This window comes from Pelodiscus sinensis, chromosome 2, assembly GCF_049634645.1.
Source record: "Pelodiscus sinensis isolate JC-2024 chromosome 2, ASM4963464v1, whole genome shotgun sequence".
Taxonomy (NCBI): domain Eukaryota; kingdom Metazoa; phylum Chordata; order Testudines; family Trionychidae; genus Pelodiscus; species Pelodiscus sinensis.
Genome location: NC_134712.1, coordinates 206,163,729 through 206,186,287, shown reverse-complemented (window position 1 = coordinate 206,186,287; position 22,559 = coordinate 206,163,729). Strand labels below are relative to the sequence as shown.

At 43.7% G+C, this 22,559-nt stretch overlaps 1 protein-coding gene across 1 annotated transcript in view; it reads left to right on the top strand.

Moving 5' to 3' along the window:
* The window catches only part of SCIN (scinderin), a 103,404-nt gene extending 86,217 nt beyond the window's left edge, over positions 1–17,187 (top strand). The window contains exons 10-16 of the mRNA XM_006114524.4: positions 836–926; positions 6,016–6,186; positions 7,512–7,689; positions 8,186–8,307; positions 10,794–10,871; positions 12,127–12,187; positions 13,710–17,187. Of these exons, the coding sequence (XP_006114586.2) occupies positions 836–926; positions 6,016–6,186; positions 7,512–7,689; positions 8,186–8,307; positions 10,794–10,871; positions 12,127–12,187; positions 13,710–13,843 (835 nt within the window). The 3' untranslated portion in view covers positions 13,844–17,187. The remainder of the gene's footprint in view (positions 1–835; positions 927–6,015; positions 6,187–7,511; positions 7,690–8,185; positions 8,308–10,793; positions 10,872–12,126; positions 12,188–13,709) is intronic.
* The last annotated feature ends 5,372 nt before the right edge of the window (positions 17,188–22,559 follow it).

The following is a 22,559-nucleotide window of genomic DNA, read 5'->3' as shown; positions in this document are numbered from 1 at the left end:
ACACCAACCCTCCTTCCCAGGGGTCAGAGTTAACCCCTGGAGTAAGCACCACACTTAACTTTTATCTAACCTAAGCAGAGCCCCAAGCAGATGCAGGTCAGGAGCTCTAAGTGAGGATTAGAGAGACTCCCTTGCCCTGGCACAGCAAAGCAGCACCCCATCCACAGCATGCCTGGCTAGAGACATGTCGACTCTGGCCTGGGCCAATGAAAATCTCCTCTCCCCTTTCCTGTCCCCTCCCCCCCCCCCCCCCCCCCCCCCCGTCACTCTAGTCTGTCTGTGTGCTCTGATACTGGCACCTACATAGAGAGTTCAGACAGGTGGGACTTGCAGCATGGTCTGAGCTGTCCTGTAGGCTCTGGGCTGTGTATCTATAAAAGTCTCCTTTTGGAAGCAGCTGTCTCCCCTCCAAGATGGTCCTGGTGTCAACCCTGCACTCTGTGGATGTCTGTCTCTGCCCCAGCTTCCTGCTACTGCTTGTCCTCTGCCTTTTCTTTTGTTGTCCCTCCTCACCTTCCCAGGCTTGTTCCCCATCCTGGTCCCTCCCCATCCACTCACTGGCTCCAACCCTCCCAGTGGTCCGTAGCTTAATTTTTAGTCCATGGTTTGGAGTGGGGCTGCCCACAGCCTGACAGGGCTGCACAGCATTGTGGGAACTGGTGAGGGGAAAAGAGAGAGAAAGGAAGGGTGGGAGAAAGTGGCTCTATCCAGTCCCACACCTACATAAAATCTATAAGAGCAGACTTACTAATTGTGTGCTTTGCTTGAAACATGTGTCCTGGACCATTCTGAAATGGTTTCAGCTTTGGATTGTTTTTTTCTTCTTCACTCTCAGGCAAGGAACACATGCCACAAAAGACGAGCTGACTGCATCTGCATTCCTGACTGTTCAGCTTGATCGGTCACTAAATGGACAGGCTGTCCAGGTTTGTGTCTCTCTCAGGAATAAATCTGACCTACTTTTCCTTTAAAAGGGATAGCCAACCTTAGTAACACCCGAGGCCACGCAGACAGCTTGTCAGGTGTGTGGAAGCTACATCTGTATTGTGAAGTGAACATAAACAAATGTGTCCTCACACAACCATATTTTCTTGCCTATGTAGCTTACTTTGGAGGTGAAATTATATTTCTTGTCATTTGAGTTAATTAGAAATAACAGTGGTTGATCCAGGCACCTTCCAGGCATCCTCCCTACTTCCTTAATAATTGCATATCCTCTCCCTTTCTGCTGTGACGTGGCTTCATTGGGCCTGTGAGCTTTGGAAGCAAGGAACTTGCATTTAAAAAGCACCATATCCATATCCATCTACAACTTTAACTGGCCGATTTTATATATTTCTTCTCTTCGTTTCTGCTCATCATAATCATCACTATCATTTGTCTTACCATGCACGTGGAAGCTGTGAAGCACATTTGAAGTCTGTTCATATACTGGCTTTTTTTCCTCCCGAAACCTGTGATCAGATCACAAGTAAAAAGGATTCCTGATTCTCCACAGTCCTTAATGAAAAGGCTTGTTTTCTATTCTCTTTTTCACACCTGCTTTGTCAATGGCACAAATCACTTTTGAAACAGAATTTTCCAACATAAAGTCAAAGAATTCCTCCTTCCTGCCCATCCCAGTCCATTTGTTTGAGCCATTTTAAACCTTTTTGTCACACGTCTGCCATTATACTAGACCTTTCCTTGCCTACTTCGACCCTCGCAGTTTACTAAGGGCATACAAGTGTTTTCTCCAGCCACTTTCATGCCATTTTTGAATTTGCGGAGAATAGCTAACACATTGGGGCTAGTCTTTGTCAGAGCAGATGACATACCTATGGCTAACGTGGACCCTTGGGTTGGAAGAGACCTCAGGCGGTCATCAAGTCCAACCCTCTGTTAAAAGCAGAACCAATCTCAACTAAATCATTCCATCCATGGCTTTGTACAGCCAGGGCTTAAAAACCTCTAGGGATGGAGATTCCACCACCTCCCTAGGTAACTCATTCCAATGTTTCACCACCATCCTAATGAAATAGGTTTTCCTAATATCTAACCTAGACCTCCCCCACTGAAACTTGAGACCATTGCTCCTTGTTCTGTCATCTGTCAGCACTGAGAACAGCCTCTCTCCACCCTCTTTGGAACCCCCCTTCAGGTAGTTGAAGGCTGCTATCAAATCTGTCCTCACTTCTTTTCTGTAGACTAAATAAGCCCAAATCCCTCAGTTTCTCCTCATAAATTAAGTACTCCAGCCCAAATGTATCCACATCCTTTTTGTAATGAGGGGCCCAGAACTGCACTCAATACTCCAGATGTGGCCTCATAAGTGCTGAATAAAGGGGAATAATGACTTCCCTAGATCTGCTGGCAATACTCCTATAAATGCACCCCTATATGATGTTAGCCTTCTTGGCTACAAGGGCACACTGTTGACTCATATCCAGCTTCTCATCCACTGTAATCCCCAGGTCCTTTTCTGCAAAACTGTTGCTTAGCCAACTAGTCCCCAGCCTGTAGCAGTGCATGGGATTCTTGCATCCCAAGTGCAGGACTTGTTTGCCCTTGTTGAGCCTCATCAGATTTCTTTTCTCCCGATCCTCCAATTTGTCTAGGTCTCTGGACCCTATCCCTACCCTATAGCGTATCTACGTCTCCCCCAGCTTAGTGTCTTCGGCAAACTTGCTAAGAGTGCAACCCCTCCCTCATCCAGATCATTAATAAAGATGTTGAACAAAACTGGCTCAGAACCAACCCGTGGGACACACAACATGCCTTGGTGCATGTAACAAAATGTATTCTGTACATGGATGGAAGAAATTAGAGGGAATATTGCATAGCGGGCGAGAGTGTTAGACGACTGCCCACTGGGACAGGCCTTCCCCTTTGTCAGTAATACTATGCAGCTTATGAGATGGGTGGGCTATCCTTTGGGAAAAGAGATGAAGGAGGGGGAAGAGAACTGGGGAGAGAATGGAGGTTGCTAGATCAGGAATTAGAGAAGGAACGTGCTTGACTCCCATTCCGTAAGTGTTAAAGTCCCTCATTTTTCTCAAGTTTATAATTAATTTAGATTGAAGGGGATAGTGTTAGATGTTAAATCAATAGCAATTGATTATTTACATCATATTAAGTGAGGGTTAAAATCTGTCAATTTATTAGTTAGTTGAAACACTCTTAAATGCACTTTAAATAATCAGTGATTCTATAGTTAATTGAACTTTCTTCAATTAACCACAAATAGATCCATATAATTGCATTAGCTGTAATATTTAAATGCTAATTACTTTCAACATATATATGCCAAATCTGATTATGTAAAATATTTAGCATATTTTGTAGTATTTTCCAGTGTAACCAACTTTTTAGACACTAGATGGCACTACAGTCCAGATGACACTTAAACTCTGAAACTTCAGTTACAACCCTGTACAGTAATTCCTCATTTAACACGTGCCCGCTTAACATGTTTTCGCGATAGCACGATTTTTTTTTTTTAGGGAACATTTTTTAATTACACAACCGTCCCCGGAATAACACAATTTCCCAAGCCGTCCAGTCGGTGGCGGCTGCGTGGGGCTTCCCCCACTTCCCTGCAAAGCAGCGGAGGGTTCGCCGCTCGCTGCACCATTCCCTGGCAACCCCCCCTCGCTGGATGCAATGCAGGTCCCGGCAGACCCGTCACAGGGGCATACTCCCAACCCAATCCACCTCCCCTCTTTTCCCCTTCCCTTTCCCAGAGTCAAACATCTCCCCACGCAGTCCCCTTTCTCCCCCAACCTTATGTCCCCGTCCCAACAGACACCACCACTTGAAATGCAACCCCCACCTTTTCCATTATTTTCAATGGGAAAATTGACCCCTCATAACACGTTTTCACTTAACACGATCATTTTCTGAAACATATCTATATTGTTAAATGAGAAATTATTCTATTTCATAGTATTTACTTGCCATGTTAGATTCTTTGGGGGCAGATTTTTAAAGCGTAGCCTCTCTTTTTGCACCTGCAGATGATTGCCATGATTTTTAATCCACAAATAGCAGCAGGTGCAATTGATTTCATTCCGTTGTCTCACTCCTTGACTGCACCTGCCTATCTAGCACTGAGACATCAAAGTGGGAGAGGGCCCACCATTTCTGCCACTTGCAACACTACAGAAGCCAAAGGAAAGGCAGGCTGAGACTGGCACCCTACCTCTGGCGGGATCACAGTGTTTTTCTAATTTAAAATGACTGTCTTGTGTTGGACTGCAGCCCCCCAATCCAGCCGGAATAAGGGGTGCCCTGCTCCACTTAGTACAATCTGTTTCTTCTTCCCTGAGCAGCTCGCTGTTTTGTTGGCACTGATTACTTCCCCCTCTGCACTTGAGCCGATGCACACACCAATATGTCAAGGCTCTTCCCATTCCCCAGCCATGCCTGTCCTCTCCCTACTCACCTGCACCAGAGAAGCGGGTGGACAGTGGCTCTGCTCTTCCCTGCTCAAGTATGGGTGCTGTGGCTAACCCAAACAGGATAATAAGGTGGCCTCTTGCTCCTTTGCCCTGACTTGCAGCCACACACCTTATCCACTAGAGAATTCTCAGCCGCACACAGCAGCAGTCAGCAATTCCTCATCCACTTTTCCTCCAGTAGGCAGTGCTGGGTGGTTTGCTTCTTTGCTGCTACTGGAGGAAGTGCTGGGTGTTGTGCTGGGCTGGTATTGAGACTCCTTCCTTCTCTCCCTCTCAGATAAACACTTACTTCTCAGGTCTCCTCCTTTACCTCCCGCTATTCCTTTTCTTGGGTGGGGGGAAGCTATTGTCAGGGGGAAGGGAGACCATCTGACATCTGGCCCCAAAGGCAGAGAACCCACCTGGTTAGCTGATGTACTAGGGCTCAAAGCAGAAGGCTCAGGACCAGAGATTAGGGTTCTCTATTCTATGTATGGTGCAGTTTGTGATAGAATGGATCAGGCCTGCTCCTGGACATATAATCTCCCTCTGCTGGCTGAACTGGTTGCTCTGCAGATTTATGACACCAACTAGCGCTATGTGTTTCTGGCATCTGAAATAATGAGTTTTTCTTTCCCATCCCATCTGTATCAAGTGGTGTCCTTTGCTGTTTTTTCACTCTCTTCTCTTCTGTAGTGTTCTTTGTTTAAAGAAACATTTTAGCCAATTATCTTCCCTCCCTTTTCTTTTCTCCTTCCTTCTCATCTGTCCTCTATCATACATTCCTCTGATGCATGTGTGTGGCATACTTCAAATCATGCTTAAGATATGCTGCTCTTGTATCCTGCAAGAGAGAAGCAAAACAGCAAAAAAAATCTGTGGGGAGTTCATAGCCTTTAGTTGTCATCTTTTTGTTGAAGAAAAAACAGAGAAGAAACAGAGAATCCTACTGTACTATAATCAATAAATGTTATATTAAATTGCCCTGAAAATCAAAGAGATTTGCCAGTGCAGTTTTAAATACCATCTTTTCCCATATACACTGCACAAGTTGATATTGACAGCCTAGTAATCCATCACCTGGAGTATTTATGCTCTCTTTTTCATCCTCATGCAGATGTACAGACCTAGAAATAATGGTCATGAAGAAAAACCCATTTTTCCTACTTCATTTAAATACAAATCCCCTAACCTTCAGAACCAGAGACTTCCAGGAGAATTAAATGCCTGTGTAAAACCTCTGTGAAGTGGCGATGTTTTTCAAAAAGCAATATTTTCTTATTAAAGTAGATGGCAACTGTCAGAGTTTTAATCGCTTAGAAACTGAATGTACAAATCCCAAGCTTAGTGTTCTGTTAGAAATATTAGTCTGAGTGTGTCGGAGTGTTAACGTGAGTGACAAACTGCTTACAAATGCTGCAGCCATAATGTCTCTGAAACTGTGTGTGCTTAGCTCAGCTGAGACAGCTTGCCTTTAGTAATTTATCCTAACTTACTTTCCCTCTCAACTATCATCACCTTGGTCTTCAGTCATGCCCAAAATAATGTGAAATCCTTTAATTTCTTTTCCTTTACTGCATTCTAATATTCTTTACAGATTCGGGTCTCCCAAGGGAAAGAACCTGCACATTTGCTGAGCTTGTTCAGAGACAAACCACTCATTGTCTACAAAGATGGAACATCCAAAAAAGGAGGTCAGAAGCCCCCTCCCCCCACTCGTCTCTTTCAGATTCGCCGGAACCTGGCATTGATCACCAGGATTGTGGAGGTAAAAATCACCTGTTCAGTAAAATATTTCCCATGTTGCATAGTACAGTTGTAATGAGCACCAGACTGGCAAGTGTGATTTTAAATGATTTCTGTTTGATAGTTAAAGTATGAGTAGGAACATAGGAGCTCCCATTCTGGACCGGATCAGATGCCATACCAGGTCTAGTCCTGTATGAGATTTCTGACAATGGCCAGTACTAGAGGAAGTTGCAAAAATCCCATAGTGGATAATTAAAGAATAAACTGAGCATATGGAGAGTTTCTTTCCTACTAGAACACAGACCTGAATAAGAGCTCTGTGTAAGCTTAAAAGCTCATCTTTCTCATCAATACAAGTCAGTCCAGGAAAAAATATTACCAAATCCACCTTGACTTCCTAACCCTAGGCAGCTAGTTAAAATTCCTCTCCCAGGCCAATTACCAGTGTCAAATGAAATATTATGGGTACATCTATGCTGGAGGTAGAGGTGTAATTTTCAGCTTGGGTCATATATACATGTTAATTTTTATTCAACTTCACTGAAAACACTAGTGTTGCTGCAACAGGGCATGCTAGCTGCCTCAGTATAAACCCAGGGTCTTGGAGAGGATCATAGTCGGGTGCCACCATGGCTACACTGCTATTTTTAGTGCGCTGGCTGGATAAAAACTGGAGTTTTTATGTCTACCTGTGAGGGAAGTTACAGTTTCAGCTCTGGTGTAGATGTACCTTAAGCTATTGCAGTGTAAATCTAAAGAAACACCACGGCACGTAGTGCAATTACGCTGGTTTGCATCAGTACAGGTTGAAGCTCCCAAATCCAGGACTCTCTGGTCCGGTAACATGTGGCCTGGCAGGGTTATGGATGTTGCAGGACCAAAGAGCCACTGGAGACCAGGAGCAGGAGCCAGGTAGGGTTCCCACAGGGGCTGAGGACCCTTGACTGCGTGAGCAGCGGCTGGGCCGAGCAACGGCGGGAGAACCTCCTGGTGGCAGCATGAGAAGCAGTGGTTGGGTGGCCCTGGCTCCAGCCAGGGAACCTCTGGCAGCAGCAATCCTGGCCCCGGCAGCAAGGCTGGCCCCAATCAAAGAACCCCTGGTGGCAGTGGGGTGCGCAGCAGGGCGTGGAGTCCAGCCTTGGGAGCTCCAGAGCTGGGAGGGGAGCCCATGAGTGGGGCAGCAGTCAACAGGGGAACACTGAAATCCCCTGGTCGGGCAAACTCCCTGTTCATTCCATTCAGGAAGATCCAATCTGTACTACAGCTTGACATCAATGTTCAGAAAGGTGAATATGTGGGTTATTTAAAAATCAGAAGAATTAAACAATCTCGCTCTTGCTCTAGGTTGATGTTGATGCAACTTCATTGAACTCCAATGATGTTTTTGTTTTGAAACTGCCAACAAACTCTGGCTACACGTGGGTAGGAAAAGGAGCAAGCAAAGAAGAGGAAAAAGGAGCTCAGTATGTTGCCAGCATTCTGAAATGTCAGACAGCTAGGATTGTAGAGGGCCAGGAGCCAGGTAAATACTGGGGCATTTGGCAGCTCAAAGGAAACAGAGGGTGCACAGTACCACACAGGATTGGATTCTAAATATGCGTACAAACGGGGGGTTTCCAAATACACACTGTTGTGGACAAAGCAGTCACACTCCTCTTTCCTTTAAAAGCTGGCTCTGTATTTTGCAGTAAGGGTATTTGTCCAGAATCTGAGCTGATTTATAAGCGATGCTACCCAATAGAAGTCAATTGAGTTGCAGTGGGAGCAACAGAATGTAGTCCTTTCCATATACTGAGTGATTAAAACAGAGAGAGAGAGAGAGTAAGGTGTGAAATCACAGGAATATCTGTATGGGCTTTTATAAACCATGTGAAAAACTGTACTGTTAAAGAAAATACTTACACATTATGGGCTGGGCCAACATTACATTGTTTGGAGAGTTTTGAAACAATATCCACCAAGTTAAAGAAGAAAATATAAACCTTGATGCCAAGTAGATTATATCCTATATATTCCAGAGGAATTCTGGAGAGTTCTTGGAGGTCAGAAAAAATACCAGACTTCAGGACAGCTGCTAACTGAATCTGAAGACCACCCTCCTCGTCTCTATGGCTGTTCCAATAAGACTGGCAGGTTTGTTGTAAGTATATGATGGATACTGTCCCCTCTGTTCATTCTCTACTCTGACACATTGGGCAGCAATAGACACTAAATGGAATACCTGCTGAAGCTTCTATTGATATTGATGGTATCTCTGTGTATTACTAATCTACTATCCCAATTGCTTATTAAGCAGCACAAGATGAAATGGTGTAGAGTGTCTGGGCTAACCCTGTAGCATTACAAACCGGTGACAGCTGGAGGCCAGTGACAGTTCAAGATTATTTCCTTCTCATTTTGTGATATACAGCTCAGCATGGTGGGACAAGAAATGGTTGACGGAAAAGATGAATGTGTCAAAACCAGATTTGCATGCTAGTAGGTTTATTTAAAAACTGAAAATCATGACTTCCACTGCTGCTCCCTGAAGAGGTGGTGGCAGTGGAAAACTACGGGGAGGAGTGGTGCTTTGAAGACATAGGGCCAGACGCAGGCATGGATGCCTTAGGAAGTTCTGGGGAGAGCCCTGCTTCTGAAGGACGTAGCCAGTTCTCCTGCTGGTATCTGCTACCTGCAGCTAAGGTACAGTGACAAATAAGAGTTTGATCAAACCTCCCTTGCCATGTTTTCATGGATCCCAGAACTGCCACATATGCTAGCTGAGCCTCTAGGCCACAGCATTTCAAGCAAATAGGAGGTCTGTATTATACCTGGATCTTTCAAAAGTGTGATAGAAGTGGCAGGGAAAGGGAACCTTAATTAACCCAGAGTGCTGGAGGCAGCCAGAATTTTCCCCTAGAGAGGTTGTAATTGTGCCTTTTGAGGTGCTGAATGCTGAGGTAAGGAGATGCGCCTTCCCAGCGGGCGTTTTCTGAACCGGTTTTGTGACTGACACACACTGACACATTGAGTTTTGAGAGTACCAGCACTGCACTGCGCTGGGCTAGGATGACTCTCTTGGGTGAATTCTACTGACTAGCAGGGAGACAGTGGAGCTTCTCCTCTTGCAAAAAGGGCTCATTCAATTTAAAAAAGAAACCGATCAGTTTCTTGGGAAAGGACTATAATCTTATGAAATGTAGTGAAGTAGTATGTCCTTCCTGTAGCCTTTTCAGACTCTCCTATGGAAATCTAGAGAGGAATAGAATTTGCTGTACAGGTCTACAAGATGGGTTTGTTTTTGTTGTTCTTGTGTTTTAAAAAAAAAAAAAAAAACTATAGCCAAGGTTTCCATCTTCCATTAAATTCCATAGGACCTGGCCTCACTTCAGTGCTCATCTTCCACAATCAAAAGGAGCTGATCATTCCTAGCTCCTGAACATGCTCCCAAGAGAGGGAAGGGAGAGGTTCTTTGCACCTTCTGCCTTCTCTTTCCTTCAGCATTACCTCAGGGCCAACCACAGACAGAGCCCTTCAATCACATCAAATAAAGGCAGCCTGACCACTAGCTGAACTGAACTATTACCTATCCTGCTTGATACAAACCGAAATACAGCTTTCCTGTAATGTCTCTGAAGAAGTAGCCTCTGAGGCTATGTCTACGCTACAATGGTTTTGCACCAAAAAGGCCTTTTTTGCGCAAAAACCCATGGAGCGTCCACACATCAAGCGTGTTTTTGCACAAGAAAATCTACAGTCAATCAACAGAACAGAGGGCTTTTTGCAGTGTAGGTATACTTCCTTCTACGAGGCATAACTCCTTTTTGCACTACAGCTCTTGCACAAAAAGGCAGGTGTGGATGCTCTGCAGGGATTTCTTGCACTAAAAAAGCCTATCAGAAAAAGCACACGTGATCTGATGGCCATTCTATGAATGGCAATCAGAACTTTCTTGTGCAAGAGTGTCCATGCATTGTGGACACCCTCTTGCGCAAAGCGCATGCACTTTGAGGTGTGGACGTGCGTTTGCGCAAGAAGTTTTTACGCAAGAACTCTTCTACAAAAAACGACTTGTGCAAAAACCCTACCATGTTGACATAGCCTGATTCTGTTGGGGCTCAACCCCAAATTCTTTGGTCAAGTGAAAAATTCCATTTTTTAAGTCAGTGGGTGTTTTGCCACTTTCAGGACTGAGCCCATGGACTACACATCAAAGCTATTCTCTTCATTCACTTACTCTGTTTTGTGGTACCTGGTAAATGTTAATGCCCATGAACATATAAGCTGAAAGTTTGCTCTCTGCAGGCATTTAGTGCAGGGAGGCACTAAGCAAAATTCCCTGTCTGCCAGTGTATTTCAGTCTCGATTTACAATACTCACTGCTACTATTTGAAATCTTCGCCTCTCTTGAGCACAATTCCCAACTGTGTGAAATGGAAAGATGGCCAGAGGTCTGATTTGTTCATACCTGTCTACTGCATTTCACTCATTGATCAAAATGAGTTTTGAACCTTCATCTGCAAAGGAACAAGGAATGCATGACTGTTTTTAGATTCATCCCTTTTAAAAGTCTCATATTTGTCCAAACTTAAGCATGATGGAAAATCTTGAATGGACATACATTACCAATTTTATTCTCCATTTTAGATTGAGGAGGTCCCAGGAGAATTCACTCAGGATGATTTAGCTGAAGATGATGTCATGTTGTTAGATACTTGGGAGCAGGTAAACTATGTACTTTACAATGCTTTATGTGGTGACTAAAAGGATTTACTACTAACAATGTACAGATAGACAACCCGTGAGAAGACAGTAAGAGAATTATCTTACAGAGTAAAGAGGTGAAACTAATTAAATGAAAACATATCATGTTGTGAGGCATGATGGGATTTTGCTTTTTTGAAGTTATAACTGAAGAAGAAAATAGAGCTATGTTTTCTCTTCAGCCACTTGACATGCAAGTATGAATATCCACTATGTTTTCAAGCCATCATGCAAGATTACAGTTGTATTTCCCATTAATGTTAATGGAAGCTGTTTGACTTTGACTATCTGCCACCACAATGCACTGCAAATTAGCTCAATAGTGTTTTGGGCTTTATTATTCAATTCTGCTTAATGTCATCAAAATAATAGTAAAAAAATACCTTTCTAAACCTATAGACGCCTCCAGAAAAACATGTCAATGTGGAAGAAAAAAACCTGACTGGAATACAGGCTTCTGCTGAGCACCTTGCAAACTGATCTGTTTTCTCCAATCCCTGTGAAGTTCCTTAGAAAAAGAAGTTTGCTCCTTTCTCCCAATTTATGGAAAACCAGCACAGTTCCTCCTCAGCTATTGCTGCAGCCAATGGGTGGTATCCACACCAGCTGTGCCTAACAAAACACATGGGTTTGGCTTTTGGATCCATCATGCCCTTACACCCTAATCCCCATCCACACTCCTATACAAAGAGTTGTTATGGAGCACTGCTTCACAGTGTGCAGGAAGTGCCGAATATGGCTGAATTTGACCCAATAAACACAAAAAGTAAAGATGTTTCTCTTATTTTTTATCACACAGTAAAAAATACCTGCTTACTAGTAATGCGTGCAGAATACATGGCCCTGCCTTTGATCTCTACAAGTTGCAAGGAGGGATTTCAGCATTTGAAGTGCCAGCCACTAGGACAAATTTGTGAAGAGAGAGAGACTAATGAATGTCCCTAGAATTACAGGATTTGGCACTGGATTTGCTATAGTCCATGATGTGGGGGGATTTTGAAACCTAGAACTGGGTCTGTAGAAAACTTGTATCTTTAAGTGTGATGGGCCAGATTCTGATCTCATTTATGCCTGTGTAACCTCAGAGTCACTATATTAATGCCTGCTTTTTCTCCTAATGAAGTCAATGGAATTACTTCAGATTTCAGTGGTGTAAATAAGATTAAAATCTGGGCCAATCCCCATAACAATAAACTTTTAAATCTTTTATTTACAGGTGTTTGTCTGGATTGGTAAAGATGCTAATGAAACTGAGCGAAATGAATCTGTGAAATCTGGTAAGAATTGCATTAGACAAAATGCTGCTTGAAATGGGTTGAGTGGGGATTAAATGAATGAAAAGGGAGATGTTAAATGGTCAACAATTTAATTATACTAAGAATGGTGTTTAAGAGAGTTAGTGAGCTTGGGTAGCAATTAACTGTGAAGGTTCCATAATTAGCTAATTCCCATATCTTTGTATGACATTTTAAACAGTACAATGGTCACCAGAAAACTCAACTCTATTTTCTCAAATGTAACTTTCTATAAAGAATGAAATTCATCGTCCTGGTGCTACTATATGTGACCCTAAACCAGGGCTGAGGAACCTGCAGGCCAGGCCACCACCACCACTTCCCATAGATCCCATAGGAATGTCGAATCACACCACCAGGAGCTGCAGAGCTCCATACCTGTGGACATTCGGTAAACAAACCATCTTGCAGCATGCCAGTGGCTAATCCTTCTGAAGCGCATGGAGCCTGTGGGCTGGAGGTTCCCTGCCCTGCCCTAAATCATGTATAGATAAAGAAAAAAAAAGAAGAAGAAAAAGCTTTCAAGTCTGCTCATTGTTGCCCTTCTCTAATTGTATCAAAATGAGCTAAATTCTGCACCCAGAATTTACACGTGTCAACTATGATGTGAATTAACCCATCTGAGTTCTCATACCAAGATTTATACTGAAAATGCCGGCATACCCTTACCTATCGCAGCCACAGTTACCTAGCTTGTTTTCAGACCTTTACTATCATCACCTACGGTATGTCTACACTGCAGAGATTTTTTTTGGAAAAATAGCCATTTTTCCAAAAAAAAAACTTCACTTACATCCACACTGCAATCACGTTCTTTCAAAAAAAAAATCAAAAGAACAGAGGAGTTTTTCCAACACTGGTAAACCTCTTTCTATGAGGAAGATGCCTATTTGTGAAAGAGCTCTTTCAGAAAAAGGCGTGTGTGGACGGGGAAGAGGGAGTTCTTTCGCAAGAAGAGGAAAGAGCACAGGTGCCCTGGTGGCCACTCCATGCATAGTAATCACAGCTTACATACAGTGTGGACGCGCTTTTGCTGTGTAGACGCTCTCTTTAGGAAGAAGTTTTTTCAGAAGATCTCTTTCAGAAAAGCTTCTTCCGAAAGAAGCCTGTAGTCTAGACATAGTCTTAGTGATACAGAGGAAAACTATTGGGTTCAGCCGTAAGACTCTTCCTTGGGAAAACCATTAGTGAAGGATCTATATTCCAGAAGTATTACCTGAGGCCTTCACCCATTCTGGAGCTAAAAAGCAATTATATGGTAGGACCCAAGTGACCAGGGCAAAGACCACTGTGCCTGTATCTTGGGGTTTTTCCAACTGACATCTGAGATGACATTTCTGAAAATCTTGGCTGGCAGCTGAGAGAAAGCAACAGCTATTTGATCATTTTATATAATGAAGCTGGATCGGTGTAAAATTTTATTTATTTTGATTTATTTTGCTGAGGATAAATTTTTCCCCTATGTGAATTGAATGATATTTTGCATGTTTTATTATGTCTTTAGCCAAACGCTATATTGAGACAGATCCTTCTGGAAGAGATAAGGGGACTCCACTTGTTATTGTGAAGCAAGGACACGAACCCCCTACGTTCACAGGCTGGTTCCTCGGCTGGGATTCCAACAAATGGAAAAACTGATCTATCAGTGGAAGCCTCTGTTACAAACAGAACAGCAACCAGGGCACAACTATTCTCTAGCATTTTTAAGCATTACATTGTAATACAATATTGAGCAGCTGTCATCACCCATTCCCCAGCACTTGTATGTTTTCTGAGTAACAAAGCATTTCTTAGCACTGGAAAGGTTAAATGCGGTGGGAATGTAGTAACATAACTTCTTGATGGCGTGTTGGGTTGTTAGACAACAACTGTGTGAAGTGATCAGTTGGTTTGGTTCAAAAAATGCCTTCTTCAAACAAACTGTAGATCAGTTTCACGTTAACAGACAATCTTCAAGCTAAAACATATCAGTGGGCCAAATTCTGCTTTTTTACACCAGCATAAGTGAGAGCAGACTTTGGCCCCTAAGGAACCGCTGAACTTGGTTATGGAACCAGTGGCAGGATTGGGCCCTAATTTACCTAAAGTGACAGTCCTCTAGTGCTTGCTAGCAGGGGCGGATATAGGGCAGGGAGAGCAGGGCGGCTGCCCCGGGCCCCGCGCTTCAAGAAGCCCCGCGCATGCGCCGTGGCACTACCACACATGTGCCGTGTCAAAGGGGGGCCCTGCGAAATTGGACTGCTTTGGGCCCCGCAAAATGATCATCTGCCCCTGCTTGCTAGTACAAAACTTTCATTGCAGTCTGAATCAGGGAGGAAGGAGAACTCTGTCCTGCAGAGTGCGGATGAGAATGCTGAGGGCCAACGTAAAAACTATACTTTGTTACACATGGTCCTTGAAATGGGTAGCTTCCGAGCAGAGAAGGCACTGTGGCTACATCTAGACTGGCATGATTTTCCGGAAATGCTTTTAACGGAAAAGTTTTCCGTTAAAAGCATTTTTGGAACAGAGCATCTAGATTGGCACGGACGCTTTTCCACAAAAGCACTTTTTGTGGAAAAGCATCCGTGCCAATCTAGACACGCTTTTCCACAAAAAAGCCCCGATCGCCATTTTCGTGATCAGGGCTTTTTTGCAGAAAACAAATCTGGGCTGTCTACACTGGCCCTTTTGCGCAAAAGGACTTTTGCCTGAACAGGAGCAGCATAGTATTTCCGCAAAAACACTGACAATCTTACATGAGATCGTCAGTGCTTTTGCGGAAATTCAAGCGGCCAGTGTAGACAGCTGGCAAGTTTTTCCAGAAAAGCGGCTGATTTTCCGGAAAAACTGGCCAGTCTAGACACAGCCAATAGGTTTGAATGAATGCAATAGGAACATAGCTCATCATGAGTCCAGGCACAGTTGGTTGTGTTTCTAGAGAGCCCTCAGTCACTGCTGGCCTCATGTTATCCCTGTTCAGATTCCTGTAACTCAGGGGTGGTGAACCTCAGGCCCAGGGGCCAGATGCAGCCCCCAGCTTGCCTGGATGTGGCTTCAAAGGCTCAGGTCTCCCCTCCAGCCCCCAGCTGCACCACCTGTGGGGCTGGAACACACAATCTACTAGCCTGCCCCTCCCCAGGTTCTGGTGTGTGAGGGAAATGTGGGGAGTGTCTTTCGCCTTCTCAGTCAGGGGCCACATCAGGGAGGTATGTGGACTCCAACAGATTTTTCTGTTGGTCAGTTGCCCCCAACCCAAAAAAGGTTCCCCACCCCTGTTCTAACTACTGCTTTTAAATGAGCTATTGCTCCCGAATGGCAACAGGAGTCAGACATCTTTGAAAAGGGCTGAGCACACATTTTATTTACCAGACTGCAAGCACATGCTGCATTTCCCAGCCAAAAGTAATCACAGGCTGTACCAGTCTCATTTTCCTCCCTTCTCTCATCAGTGCTCCATTCTGGACAGGTGTAGAGATTTTCTCATATGGTCAAACATGTTACATTTGTTTCCTCAATGTGCAGAACACTGGGATTTTTCAGGGGCTGAGCAACCTTCAAATGTGCTGTGCCAATGCTTTGAGTACACCACTTTCTTTCAGCACCATTGCATAACCTGGGAAGAGGAAGCCCTGAGTAGGCATGATAGAATTTGGCCCAGGGTCCCTCACAAAAATTGCAAAGAACCCCAGTGTCATTCTGGTGTAAAGAATGCAGATTATTTTTATTCTGATGACTTTAGAAAAACTCTTTCAAACAGTATGGTTAGGTTGATACTTGCTTTTTTCCAAATGCTTTTCCAGAAGAGACTTTTCCACCATTTGGCACCGTCTAGATGGGGTCAAATGGCAGAAAAGCCTCCACATTCAGAGGAGCCTTATTCCTTATAGAATGAGGTATACAGGGCTCCCCGAAAGAGCGCATTTGCTCTTCCGCAAAAAAAGTAGAAGAGCAAACACGTTCCCTGAACACGGTAGAGTTTTTCTGGGATACCTCTGATATCCTGAAATATCTCTTCAATGTACATGTACCCTGTGGCTACGTCTAGACTGGCATGATTTTCCGGAAATGCTTTTAACTGAAAAGTTTTCCGTTAAAAACATTTTCAGAAAAGAGCGTCTAGATTGGCACGGATGCTTTTCCGCAAAAAGTGCTTTGCAGAAAAGCATCCGTGCCAATCTAGATGCGCTTTTCCGCAAAAAAAGCCCCCGTTGCCATTTTCGCGATTGGGGCTTTTTTGCGGAAAACAAACCTCAGTGGTCTACACTGGCCCTTTTGCGCAAAAGGGACTTTTGCCCGAACGGGAGCAGCATAGCATTTCTGTGAAAAGCACTGATTTCTTACAGTAGGAAGTCAGTGCTTTTGCGGAAATTCAAGAGGCCAGTGTAGACAGCTGGCAAGTTTTTCCAGAAAAGCATCTGATTTTCTGGAAAAACTGGCCAGTCTAGACACAGCCTATGTGTGTATTTGTGGTTTAGGAGGGGCTATTCAGCTGCCAACCCTTAGCAATGCTTTGAACATTTATTCTGTATCGCTTGTTTTAATGTCAATGTGTACAATGGTAAATCAAAGGGACTCTGCCAACACAGGTTTTTAAATAAGGAATTATAATTGTGATTTTTAATTGTACTTTTCAATTAGTTTGAAATTTTAAACTTGATTTTTATATTTTTTCTACATGGTTAATTTGAACCTCAGTAAAGCCAAAGAAGTAAAAATGTTTCAACTTTATAGTCAATATTATTGTACAAAGTTGCATGGGTGTGTAACTGACGGTGTATGGATCAGGGAATACTGCACAATGTTAAAATCTAAGAATCTATGTCTAACTTTTAAAGGATTAGGAGGGTGCCGAGGGTTAATTTGGGGAGTTGGTTAGCTTTTAGTGTTTAAGTATGTATTAATGGAACTTAGCTGTATTTGGATGTCTCATTTCATGTAAAAAAAAATTACAAAATATAGTAACTATTTGTTGGAAATTGATTTTTTTCTCCTGAAACATACTTGTTTATTTTATGTTCCCATTGATATTTAACAGATCATAGTAAAAGAATGGCAAACATTCACTTCCTTTTTAAGACAAGTTAATCAGCCAGTAATTAATCCAATGCTTGTGTAAACTGGAGCTGTGCAAATTAACACACTCAGAGTTGACTCATCTTAGCAGCTCAAGTGACATTACAAAGTTAGACAAAACAAACAAGAAGTGCATGCTTATTAGCATATTTCATCTTTAAAGAAAGTTAATATCAGTTTCCTCTGCAACCCTGTACAAGATCAACTATAGGTAATGTGTATAAGGATCATTTTATGAAAAAAGAAACCATGTTTTTAAAGGATGTCCTCTGCACTTTTCTGGCAAAGTGCATGGAATTAGGCTACAAAGAAGAAATACTAAAAAGAAATAACTTACACCATGAGTCATTTAGTTAATGGGGTTCTATACAGCCTGTGACAATCAGCAGCCTATTGCGCACACTCAATTTTAGCAATCTTTGCCATATGGCAGTATGGTTGTTAGCAGGGCTCCACAACATTTCTCTGACTGGTGAGGGCTTAAAAAAATGTTATAAATTCCTTTAAATATCTTTAACTACATTGGTCAGTGAAACTGTGCTCAATTCTATTTAGGTGCCTAACTCTAGGTATCCAGATTTGAAAATTGAGGCCAGTGTGTCTCTGATAATGCCCACGATAGGTGAGGTGCTGTATATGCAGGATTTTTCAGTTTTCTTACAGCATCAGGTATATTGCACGTGGATTAAGGCAGGTCTCTAGACTGCATGGATCAACAGTCATCTAATGTTGCAAATCCTGTAACCAAAGTATGTAGGATCAATAAGAGCGCTGAGTGCTTAGCACCTCTGAAAATAAGGCTACTTTTATTTCTGGGTTGAAGTACCTAGCTTGAAGGTCCCATATGCAAATACATCTGTTTTGCATAGAAAGGAAAAATGGGTGTATAGAAAAACTGGATGAGCCACATTATTACCAAACAGCAGAGGGCACTCTGTCCATTTATAATAGGCTAGTCATGTTACCTTTACTGAAGCCGAACCTAAATCACTTGTGAATCAAAATAGTGATCATATGTGCTGCTGGTGGTGAATATAGTATCATGACTCATCGGCATATACTTTAAATGAAAGGGAACAATTGAAATCTGTAGACGCTACAGACCAGTTTAGGATTATAAATGGCATTAGTAATTTAGATCTCTAACAACATGGCCAATTTCAGAACCTCAGCAAACATTAAATAGGGCCCAGGAGCCTGCCTCTGCTGTCAGACAAGCATATTTTTAATATAAACGTTGCCCTGTGACATTCTGTGATATCTAGCTGCAGTTCTGCTCTGAAAGAGGATTACCACAGGGGTTGGGTTTTAATACAATTGTCTTTGTGAAGGGAGGTGTTTCAGAATTGTGTGGGGGTGACAAGAAACATTTTAGTCCTGAATAGCCAAAACAGCTCTGGGTGGAGCTAGCTTCTCCTCTCTCACATAGCAACACACTTGTCAGTGTTGCAGCTGCAGAATCAAAGAGCCTAGCGGAGGTGTGATTGTGGCCCTGCTGGGGAGTGGTTTGCAGTCTGTGGCTAGTGGCAGCAGGCGTACTCTTCTTACATTCCTGAGAGAGAGTCTGCATGACAGTGCAGCTTCCTGTCATGCACCGTGTGGGGCTGTGTCTTTAAGGCAGGCTTGAACCTAAGTAAGTAAATACATGATGGGAATCACTAGAAGCCTAGAAAAAACACATCACCATGTTAATAATCACACTTCTGTGCAGACCACATTGCAAAAGTCCTATTACAGGGCTCTGTAACAGGCTCCATTTGACACATTGTGCCTCAGACTGAAACCCACAATCTTCCTCCCTAAATAACAAGGAGTCCAGTGGCACTTTAAAGACTAACAACTTTATTAGAGCACATCTATACTTACGAGAAGATAGACACTCTGGTGGTCAATCTTACAGCATTCACTCTAACGGGCATCCAGTACTCCTACTGCTGAAAGGAGCACAGGGACACCACCCCTGCTTGACTTACGCTGACTTTGCGTAGCTGGAGTTGCGTACCTTAAACTGACCTGCCTAGTCTAGTATAGACTAGGCATTAGAACATAAACTTTCATTAGCTACAATTTACTTCAGCATCTAAGGAAGGGAGTTGTAGCTCATGAAAGTGGATTCTCTAAAATGCTAATAAATGTTAGTCTTTAAAGTGCCACTGGCCTCGTTGTTTTTGCTGAAACAGACTAACACAGCTACCTCTCAGAAAATTTCCCCCAAAATATTTCTCTCCCCCGCAACCCCTCAGTGATCCTTGGTCTTTCTTAGGCTCTGGCTACACTACCACTATCAGTGGTAAAACTTTAGTCATTCAAGAGGTGTGAAACACAAAAGTTGTAGTGCTAAAAAGCACCTGTATAAGAAGCACTTTACTGCTGGGAGCCATGCTCCCGGTGATAAAGTTACCACCATTCATTCAAGGTGAGTTTTTTTTATTGCCAGGAGAACTTTCCCCAGTGACAAAGCGTGACTACACTGTCCATGTTACAGCACTGCTACAGCCATGCTGTTACATGGGGAGTATAGACAAATTCTTAGGTGTAAACCCTAGGCCATGAAAAATCAGTGTCGGTTCTGACAGTGGGAGCAAGATCAGCCCATTAGCCCTCCCCAATTACCTAACATCTCAGCATACCCCCCATTTTGTACTCTATTAGTTCATTAATCACACTTATCACCAAAGTACCTTAGCACATTAAGAACAGTGACTGCACCTCTGTCACATTTGTTCTCATCCTCTCTCCAGGGAGAGAAGAGTGTGCAGAGTGAAGTTTCTTTATTAAGATTTTTTTTGTTTTGCTTTTAAATAATACCTGGGTGCTGTGAGTTTGCTAGAAAAGACAAGGTCATAGAACTGGGTCCTGAACTCTGGAAGCTGAGGTTTGTAAGGAACCATTTTGCCAAAAGGAACAGACTTGTTGACCACAGCATTTGTCCCAGAGCCTTAGGCAATTTTTAGCTGTCCTGAGCCAAGCCTATGCAGTGCTTTGAGGTTAAGGACTGAGACTTTTTTAAACTTGATTTAAAATTGTGGCCAGGTGTGATATGCTTACACAACCCTGTGTCACTGAGGAAATGCCCTGCCACATTCTGTACTCCTTTTAGATTCCTGAGTGCTGGGCTGGCCCCTCCTGTGACAATCAACATGTTTATCTTGCAATAGACAGTGAAATAACTGCACTCACCTGAAGCTGTTTCCAGTGTAGCATTGCTACAAGGCCCCAGGATCAGCAGGTGACTGATTTGGCCTTGCACAACCTTTCCCAATCCTCACATTCCTCCTGCTATAGGCATGCAGGCCTGCTTTAGCAAAGTATTCCGCCCCGTCCTACACGCACTACATTACAAATGTGCTGGCTAGCGTTTCTCCAATTTATTGTTTTCGCCCTCTGAAATAATTAGAAGCTTAGTGATACTTCACAGGATAAGAAGCTGAGATTACAGAATTATCCCAAGCAAAGCTACTTGGCAATTAAATCAATCAATCACAGCTATGAAAAGACACTATGGAGACAGTGGGACCAAAAAAAAAGTGGATGTCCTCATTCTTCTCCAATTCCAGATTTGGGTAGAGTCCCACATAAACTGTGAAGTGTGGCATAGAAACAAAAAACAAGGAAACATTCAACCAATTTTTTTCTCAGATTTATTGCTTTTCTATAATTACAAACTTGCCTGTTACATACTGGCTCAGCTTTCCCTTTGAATTTTATCTACCCCCTGCCTCTTTTTCCTCTCCTCCTCCCCCGTTTTTTCCTTCTCTTCCCTTCTCCCTTCCCTCCTCCCCCCCCCCCCCCCCCCCATCATTTACTTTTGGTTCTGGACATGCAACACTCCAGTCATTTGAAGAAGTGGGCTGTGCCCACGAAAGCTCATGATACCATTTACATGTTTTGTTAGTTGCCAAGGTGCTGCAAAACTATTTGTTGTTTTTTAAGTTGAACCAGATCAGTTCCATGTAAACTGATGCCGTGAGGATAGCCAAGAGACTGCGGGAAGAGGACACTGCAGAATGAAGCAGAAAGACTGATGGTAGCCTGAGTGCTAATATTGTTTCTTTATTCTAATGAAGTTCCTTATTGGGTAGTGGCAGAAGGCTACTCCGTGAAACCTTAATGTTATCAAGTAGCAGGCGTGATTTCACAGGAGTTGCAGCTGTTTATGCCAAGGCTGAATTTGGCCAGCTGACTGAGTTGATTTAACCAAACAGCCTAATACAGGTCTGTGCTATTAGGTCGTCTCTATGCTAGTAATAGAACTAGATAAGCCGAAACTGTTTAAACAAGCTTCAGACAGGTAACCAAGTTAATCTGTAACTGAAAAAACTTTAAAAAACCAACAAATAGTCTAGCAGCACCTTAAAGACTTAGGGTTGCCAGGTGTCTGGTTTTCAACCGGACAGTCCGGTATTTGAGTTTTCTGTTTGGGAAACAAATTGAGAAAATACTGGACATATAAATTCCTGTATTTTTTAATTAAGTAAGTTTTATTATTATCATGAGTGAGTGTGTCTACCAGTGAGGCAGAACACAGCTACACAGTAGAGAGGAGGGCGGCGGGATGGAATCCCTGGGGCCAGACTCGCTCATGCGCCCTGCCGGGACCATGTGCTGGACGGGCAGCATCCCGGGATCTGCGTGCACCCAGGTCAGCCCCGCTCCCCGCAGGCCAGTTCCTCCCCACTCTTCCCCCCAGACAGCCCCGCCAGCCCTGCTCCCCCCACCCCCTCTCGGCCAGCCCTGCTTGCCACCGGCTTGTTCCTTCCCCCATCTCCCCCGACCCCCTCCTGGCCAGCCCTGCTCCCTGCCGGCCAGTTCCTCCCCCCACCCCTGGATCTCCCCCGGCCAGCCCCATTCCCCCCAACCCCCTCCCAGCCAGCTCTGCTTCCTGCCAACTAGTCCCCCATCCCCCCCGGTCAGCCTCGACCCCCTCCCAGCTGGTCTCCTACCCCTCCCCCCCCCATTCTGAGATCATGTGTATCTGGTATTTTTTTGAAACCCATCTGGTAACCCTATAAAGACTAATAAAACATGTAGGTGGGATCATGAGCTTTTGTGGGCACTACCCACTTCTTCAGATGATTTAAAGAAGATCATTGCTAGTTGGTGTCTAACAGCCTTTCCCTCTGGGCATGGATTTTTACAGAGCCGCCCAGTGACATGCATTTTGTGACACGCTTGGCAGCCCTGTCTTGCAGCAACTCTCAATCCAGGCGCATCCAGCTGCAGTTCTTCCTGATACTAAAGGTCACTAGGGAGCCTCCCTTCAGGCATCCAGCAGGCTTGTCTGCCTGTCTGGCATGTT